This window comes from Leuciscus leuciscus (assembly GCF_965113295.1).
Source record: "Leuciscus leuciscus genome assembly, chromosome: 7".
In the NCBI taxonomy this organism is placed as follows: Eukaryota; Metazoa; Chordata; class Actinopteri; order Cypriniformes; family Leuciscidae; genus Leuciscus; species Leuciscus leuciscus.
In genome coordinates, this window is record NC_138731.1 from 34,603,415 (window position 1) to 34,612,277 (window position 8,863).

Sequence of the window (8,863 nt, forward strand, 5' to 3'; positions counted from 1 at the left end):
GTTCTGAATGTGCCTCTGAAGCTCTAAGACGACAGATACTACATACTATACAGCTGTATCAGAGATAGAAAACAGGTTTTCCACAAAAATTTACAGCTGAGGCAAGCCCTCTCAGGTTTAATGCCAAAATCCAACAAATGTCTAGACATCCAGTTGCTTGAGCCTCTCTGTAGTCTTGCAGGGGTTGCAAAAAATGAACTCCAGAATGAAATTCCTGTTGCCAGATCAATGCTGTCCAAAATACTTCCATCTGATGCTGAATGTTCTGCTGTTTGTAAACTCTTGCAGGAATACAAAGATGCTTTTGCAGGTCTTCATAAATTGTATGTATCTGCTGAGGTCATGGGTGTCTCTACTGCTTCATGTGAGAGCTCATTCTCTTCTCTGGCAAGAATTTTGACACTATTCCGCCGAACAATGCTTCATAAAAAAAATTAAAAAAATTTACAATAACACATGAACTGAATTCTCTAAAACGAGTAGAAAGCTAATGCTGTAAATATTATTGTGATATAAGTAGATACTTTTCAAGACCTGCCCTGTTTTCCTCAAATCTAAAGTTACTAAACTGATACAAGATCTGTTGTGTGGTAAAAAAGAAAATATTCAATATGTGAAAAAGAAAAAAAAGATTCTAAATATACATAAGAATGTACAAATAAAAATGTAAAAAATAACAATGGCCAAAAATCTGTAATGTTATACTATATATAACACGTGAGAATAATTCTTCTAAAATGAGCAAAAAGCTGATGTTGTAAATGGTATAGTAATGTAAATAGTTATTTTAAAAGACCTGCCCCTTTTTATCTAATCTAAAGTTACTTAATTGATACAAGATCTGTTAAGGGGTAAAAAAAAATCTTTAAAAAAAAGTTACTAAATAGTTGCAAAATATATACCAAAAATATTAAAAATGAAGAAAACATAAACACAACAATAACAAACAAACAACCCTAAAGGTGATGATACACAGGGCAACTTTTTGAGCAATGTTGCAGGGCAGTGTTGCCGTCAACGGGCAACCAGATGAGACACGGCCCACGACTGATCTAAATTATCCAGATAGAAATGTATTGCCCATTTTCAATGGGAAAGTGCTCAAGCAACAATCACTCGGCAAGATTGCCCAGCAACATTATTCAAAAAGTTGCCCTGTATCATCACGTTAACAATTGCCTTAAATGTATGATATTAAAACTATATCAATAGACATGTGAGACTACAGCATTAAACACCACCCTGAAATAGAGTTTGGATTGTTTTATTTTTAAAAAGTCAGTCAACAAGATTCCATCCTACAGCTTCATGGTCTGAAACTCTTGATTTCAATTCAAGTTTATTTGTATAGTTTCAAAGTAGCTTTACAGAAAAATGCTTGTTTCAATTTAAAAAATCATGGTAATTGAAAATCTGCAAGTTTTTCTAGGTTTGCCGTGCTCTGAAATGTTTCAATGGCTAGACATTGCTCATGGTGAGAGTGTATACTGTATCTAGAGGAAAAATATCAGTTTGTCTATTGAGAATCTGTTAGACATACAAACAGATTTCCACCCAGCATTCTAAGAAAAAACTAACCTTTTACAGTAAACATGAACACAAGGGAAAGATCAATGAAAAGTCATGGAAATTCATGGGTGAAAAGTCTGGGAATCCTAGAAGCCCTGCAGTAAATATTCCTAAAAATACATATTGTTCATTTAATTTCATAGTCATAAAACATGAAAGATCCTAAAACTATAACTAAGACAGACAGACAGACATACATACACTGCTACTGTACAGATCATGCACTGTTTTTCAGTTCTGCACACTTCTTTCACTTCTTACTGTCCTCACCTCACTGCGATGTCTTGCAGCTGCACGGCAGGGTTCAAGAACCAGCGTTGTGATGAGCTGGCCAATCCCTGCGATTACTACTGTCAAAACGAAGGAATATGCACAATAACTGCCTTTAACAAACCTCGATGCAAGTAGGTCCAACTGTTCCCCTGATATAGACATTTCCTCTCCACCAAGCTCCATCCATCCAGCTGATTTACCCTGACCGCTTCCCACTGTCCACTTCCCATGATCCTACCATCCTCAAGTACACACATCCCATACCTTCAGGATTTTCTCTTTTGTTCTGTATTTGTTTGGGATCCGTATTCTTTTTGCCTGTTTTATTTTTCTAACAGTGTCTGCTTAGGGAAGAATTAATATAGTCAAACAATTAAAAAATGTGACCGCACTCAGTTTGTAAAACAGTGTACGGTTTTAATGTGCAAGATCCAGTCTTCGCCCTCATATCATACGCTGATAAACAAACATCAAACATCTGTTTAATCATAAACATGACCCCCACTGGACCACTTCCATTTACAAACAAGATGATTCATGACTTTTTTTCCGCTTTACTGCTTGCCATTTAATGAGTGTTTTCAGTTTGTTTTCACTTCACATTTGCCTACTCTTAAAGTGATACTAACATCGAGATATATATATATATATATATTTTTTTTTTTTTTTTTTATGAAAAAAACTGTTATGTTGTGAAATATTACAATAAAAAAAAAAAAAAATCCTTCAGAAATCATTCTAATATGCTGATTTGGTGCTCAAGAACCATTTAATATTATCATACATTTTGAAAAGTTTTGAAAGTTTTTGTTCCTTTGTATTTTTGTGAAAACTGTGATATACTACCATTGAAAAGTTTGGGGTAAGTGATTTTTTTATTTTTGTTTTATTTTTTTATGAATTTATGGAAATTAATACTTTTATTCAGCAAGAATGCATTAAATCAATCAAAAGTGACCATAAAGACATTTATAATTTTAGAAAATTTCAATTTCAAATAAACACTTTTATTCATTGAAGAATCCTGGAGAAAAAAAGGCCAGGGGAGTGAGGTTTACACGCACAGCTCCTTCTGGCCTACGTCCTTTAGACATTAATCATAATTGATAATAATTGAGCACGAAATCAGAATATTAGAATGATTTCTGAAGGATCATGTGAAAATGAAGACTGAAGTAATGACTGCTGAAAATTCAGCTTTTCCATCATAGGAATAAATTATGTTTTTAAATCTATTCAAATAGAAAACCGTTATTTTACATTGTAATGATATTTCACAGTAATACTGCTTTTTACTGTAATCATCAAATAAATGGAGACTTGGTGAGGATAAGAGACTTCTTTCAAAAACAAACTTTTGACCAGTAGTGTATATAATGGTTTAGTTTTGCTTTAAGACTTTGTGTGAGTAAATAACAAATTGTATTTTTGGGTTAACTATTCCTTTAAGTAGATTTTAAGCCTTTGTCTGTTAAAAAAACAAACATTTCTTCTCTTTTCTGACTTGCCTTCTGTTTGTTTTGACTGTTGTTTTCAATCAGATGCTCAGCTAATTGGTCAGGGACGCAGTGCGAGAGGCCGGCCCCCAAGAGCAGCCGCTCCGATAACACAGCTGGAGGTGAGCTTTCACGCTTTATAAAGACCTCTTCTCTCCTAATTCAATAAGGATTCAGTCCTTCAATTATTAAAATGAAAAGAACCGTTATTTCATCAGTCAAACGACACATCTGAATATACATCTGAGCTTCTCGTTAAATATTGGCTCAATATCTTTTCGGCTCCAGTGCTGTTTATTTAATTTTACTGTGATGGAGTATCTAATAATTTCCTGTTCCACCTGCATAGACACCTGGGGAAATAGGCTTAATAGGGGCTTTTGCTTCTGGCTTTTGTCTTGTGTGAAATAGGAAGTATAGCTATCATTGTGCCGTTGGTCCTGCTGGTCATTCTGATTACTACAGTGGTCACAGGTGTCTTCATCTGCAGAAGACGACAAAGGTACTTTTTGGAACAGTTTTTAAATATTAATACAGGGCTGTCATCTATTACATTTTCTTATCGTAATAACCCTGTAAAGATTTTTACATGTATTATAACATTTACACACATACAATGTGTTTTTCATTACATCTACACTGCTTGAAGCATTTCTGTTTTTTTCTTAAATTTTTTTCTTTAATAAGGAATCTTTGCTTTATGGTATAGCCAAAAACATTACAGACATTATATTATTGTGGAAGATAAAAAAATATTAAATAGACCAAAAATGAATGCAGACTGCTGCATCTTGTCTTGCTGTTTTTTAGCCTGACATGCCTTTAGTGTTGTTGTATCACGTTAATTTGACAGTCCTTGTAATAGTCAATTTGAATACATGTTCAAAAATGCACAGTACATTTAAACGATGTAGTCCTCAGACATCTGCATCTATTTCAAGTGCTTCTCTGTCGCAGGGGGAAACGTGTACAACGGCAGCCCATAACTAATGGAGGCATTAATGTGGAGATTGGCAATCCATCCTACAACATGTATGAGGTGGACCATGACAACCATGCAGATGCCGGAAGCCTTCTCAAACCAAATTTCACGCTCGATCCCCAAAAGGTTTGTGTTGGAATATTTTACACCCCCAAAACATGAAATCCAAAGGTTGATAATTTATATCCATAAATATCAATGTGGTAGATCCAGAAAGAATGTGCTTCTGTTCTCTCCTGGAAAATATCTCTTGAGTAAATGGCAAGTGTAAATGTGTAATATTTACTGTTGCTTTACACCAGGGCTCTTATCTTTTGCCTGCATCCTCTCACCCAGTATATGAAAAATGTCTTTACCTTGCATATTTTCCTCATTAAAGCTGCAAACATTATATTTTTCCCCTTGCAAAGAAATAACTCTGACATCTGTTTCTAAAAACTCATGCCTTTTAAAAGCAACGCTAAAACTGCAGTAACAAAATGCTCGATTTTACTTGCTTCGTACTGACCGTTTGTTTCCTACTATGAAAATATTTCTGTCTAAATAGCAGCGTTACATTGATGTTGTTTAGTGGCAATGACGTTTTAAATGTGGACTGCATGCTGGGGCCACTGTGTGTGTTCCAGGGCTGGTGTGTAAAATCCAGTGACCCTTGCACGCTGAATATTCATTCTGTCCCTAAGGAAGTAATACCTGGACAGGTGAACGCCTTGGGCTCCTTTGTCTCAATTATGTAGCGAATCACAGTCATTCTAATTGTCATTTTTTGCATGTCTGTGGTGTGACGGTTTGCATGAATGTGCCAAAAGCGTGATAGTAAGTGCATGGCTTTACGGCTCAACTTCTGCTGTGTTCTTCATGTTTTAGTAGTTCATTTATGCAGGAGGTGAGGTTGATGGGGTTGTGAGTGACGCTTATAATATATTTATCATCCTTTGCTGACATCAGCATGTCATCATAAACATGATTGAATATGCTTTTCAAAGCACCAATCCAAAAGATGCTACTGAAACCACTTTTGACTCCGACTGCAGTGGAAGCAACTCCTTGAACCAACTTTAGTCCTGCACAACGTGTTATTTGTTTTGTTTGTTTTTTTGTATGTTTAATATGATTTATTTAATGAAATTATTATTCATTTTTAAACAGTTTTTTTTTATTTTTTTATTTCAAATGAATTGTAATTTTGTTTTAGTGTGAATGTCAACTAAATGTACATTTTCAACAATTATCTCTCCAAACAGCCAATGAACTACTCCAATCCGATGTACGCGAAGATGTACCTGGATGGTCAGAACTGTCGCAAACCAGTCCTCAACATTGACGAAAGGAGAGAACTACTCCCAAAGAAACTTGAGGGGACGATTCGAGAAACCGCCGCATAGCCTGACTACACTTTGTACTCTTTTTTTTACTTAAATGTACAAAATGTATAAAACAAAAGGAAAACAAAAAAAAATTTCTATTTCCTATCAGGTTCAGATATCTTGTTTATATTTGATTTCTTGGCACCATCAGCATTGCGCCTCTATGTTTGTTGCGATACTTGGAGTCATACTTGTCCATCTATTTTTTTTTTACTGTTTTGTTGCTGCACTGCACATGTGACACACAACTGCTCATTTGCACATTGTGGACAGTTAACGAAATTACAAGTGCAAAGTATTTTCCTTTTAATTGGTGTTTATTTCTTCCTAAATTTTAAGTAAGTTGCCTTAAGGCATCATGACAACTTTTGCCTTTTTTTTTCTTTCTAGTGTTTACTTCACATTACACTGTGAGAGTTTTCATTTCCGTATAGTATTAATCTCATTTATCATATTTAATTATGCTAGAAATGCCATATTTATGCCATTTAAAGGGATTTTGTTATATTCATGTACGACTTTATTCTTTATTTTCCCCCCTTTCCGCTTTCTTTCACAACATAGGGCTACATAAGTCAACCACTTGACTTCAGTCAGTTCTTATTGAAGAAATGAGTTTATATCTATCCAATGTTGTTTGTTTTTGCTTCATTAAGTGATTTTTCATTTCCACCACCCAGAAAAATGCTGCAATTATGAACCATGTTTATGAAATCCCAACAATGTGGCATGCTGGGATAGCTCAGCACCGAATGGAAATATTGACCAAGTGCCGTCTTGTCTACGCTTTGACAGCATCTTTACAGAGCTGATATCAGTTTGATGGTCATTAAACTACAATCTGTAGTTGTGTGTGAGACATGCTACTTTTCTGCTACTTTGCCTGCTTGAAGCTACATTTGAGCTCAGCAATACAGCGACACCGGCTTCATCAAGCAAATGAAAGCTGACTTCATCACTGTTAGACAATAGACCTAGGGCAAGATATCACGTATAGGTCACGGATCGTTCTTGACGTTCATGGATGCCAGAGAGAATCAAAGTTACTGTTACATGGGAATTTTAGAGATTATGAATTAAATCACATTACCGGTTACTTTCAGAAGGGAAGCTACTAAGAGACAACAGATTTTATAATTTTGTATTTGATTTATATGTTGTTTGGCTGCTTGTATTTTGGAAAAAAATGTATTAAATGTAAGTACTTTTTTATATAAAAAGCAAATCAATATAAAATAAAGACATTTTATTTCCATTTCAAATAGGATTATGTTTCACTCTGTACTTCACTTCTTTAAAATCTAGCTTTTGGTTTGAGTGACATATTCTGCTTTGTACTTGGGCAGGAGTGTCAGAAGATGGAAAGTCTGAGATGTGAATCAGTAACTTGAAATTGGGTGGTTCAAGTCACACATTGTCAGAAGGGATAAAATTCACTCTTGCTACTGAAAAAGTGATTGTAAAACTGAATGCAAAGAATTTAGTGAATACATGTGCCAATGCAGTTTTTGGGTGGCCATTACAAAACGTGCCTCAATTTCCGTGCCTAATTTATTCAGACAAGCGTGTGGCATTGATGCTGTAAATAATTCCCAAATCTTTTTGTACGGGATTGTGTTTTAAGACAATAAGTCTTAAACTAGGGTGACATTATCAGGATAAAATCCTTTAAATCCGTTTAATGAGGTAACAAAGCCCATTCCAAATGAAGGCACGATTCCATGCTGAGTGCAAAGCTCCAACATTCCCTATTTCCCATGGGTGCATTTCTGGAATTAAAAGAGATCATTCTTGATCATTTCCATGGGTTTAATGTGCTTCCCTTGAATACATATGGTCACAACTTTTGGTGGTTATATTTTCTGTAACTCAGAACAGAAATATTCATAGAAAGATATAAAATTTAAAAAATGGCAGCATTGATTATTACTCTACTGACTACTGGTTGCATGTTACATAAAGGACTATACCTGAAATTAAATCAGCTCAATAATAATAATAATAATAATAATTCATTACATTTATATAGCGCTTTTCTCGACACTCAAAGCGCTTTACATAGAAGGGGGGAATCTCCTCAACCACCACCAATGTGCAGCATCCACTTGGATGATGCGACGGCAGCCATATTGCGCCAGAACGCCCACCACACACCAGCTTACTGGTGGAGAGGAGACAGAGCGATGAAGCCAATCAGTATATGGGGATGATTAGGAGGCCATGATGGACAGAGGCCAAGGGGCAAATTTGGCCAGGATGCCGGGGTTACACCCCTACTCTTTCGAAAGACATCCTGGGATTTTTAATGACCACAGAGAGTCAGGACCTCGGTTTAACGTCTCATCTGAAGGACGGTGCTCTTTGACAGTATAGTGTCCCCATCACTATACTGGGGCGTTAGGACCCACACAGACCACAGGGTGAGCGCCCCCTGCTGGCCTCACTAACACCTCTTCCAGCAGCAACCTGGTTTTTCTCAGGAGGTCTCCCATCCAGGTACTAACCAGGCTCAGCCCTGCTTAGCTTCAGTGGGCAACCGGTCTTGGGCTACAGGGTGACATGGCTGCTGACTTGAGTCAACTGTTTTTCAGCCATTCAAAATGTAAATTTCTTGGTCACCCATGGTGTCAAGGACATCGATAGGAAGTCGTTCGTCCCTAAAAGCTGGTTTTCCACTTAATGTTGGAAATTTGCTCTCATTTAAACACATCAGTGAGGTCGACGCTAATGTTGGCCAATGGGGTCTGGCTCACAGTGGCTGTTCTAATTCATCCCAAAGGTGTTCAGGTCTGTGTTTGTGAAGGTCAAGGTTTCTAGTCAAGTTTGACGCAGTAAATCTTTATGGAACTTGATTGATATGCTGAAGCAGAAAAAGCCCTATAAAGGGATATATGTTAAAGATTTTTTTAAAAGCATCTTTATCATATCTCTGATGTGTATGCTTTATCATCTTTGTGTAGGCTGAAATGAGGATTAAACATTTCACATGGTATTTCTTTTCATGATAAAATGAATAATTTCTTGATTTTTTAAGAAATGTCTCTCCTGTTGTTGAACTTGATGAAAGAGAACTACAGTATGGTGTCATACTTTATCTCCTCGCTGTTATGATAAAAGCTTGCTAATGACGATATCAAATGAAGCCTGCCATCGATTTCTTAATGGAGCTTGCTGGT

General features: G+C 36.1%; 1 protein-coding gene across 4 annotated transcripts in view; it reads left to right on the forward strand.

The window, feature by feature from the left end:
* Window positions 1-8,254, forward strand: part of lrp1bb (low density lipoprotein receptor-related protein 1Bb) — a 295,311-nt gene extending 287,057 nt beyond the window's left edge. For 2 of the 4 annotated variants that reach the window (XM_082175929.1, XM_082175932.1), the window contains 6 exons: window positions 1,860-1,973; window positions 3,384-3,460; window positions 3,750-3,840; window positions 4,296-4,446; window positions 4,947-5,021; window positions 5,565-8,254. In XM_082175929.1, the coding sequence (XP_082032055.1) occupies window positions 1,860-1,973; window positions 3,384-3,460; window positions 3,750-3,840; window positions 4,296-4,446; window positions 4,947-5,021; window positions 5,565-5,705 (649 nt within the window). In that variant the 3' untranslated portion in view covers window positions 5,706-8,254. The remainder of the gene's footprint in view (window positions 1-1,859; window positions 1,974-3,383; window positions 3,461-3,749; window positions 3,841-4,295; window positions 4,447-4,946; window positions 5,022-5,564) is intronic. The other 2 variants (XM_082175930.1, XM_082175931.1) reach the window with 2 other exon arrangements.
* Window positions 8,255-8,863: the final 609 nt, after the last annotated feature.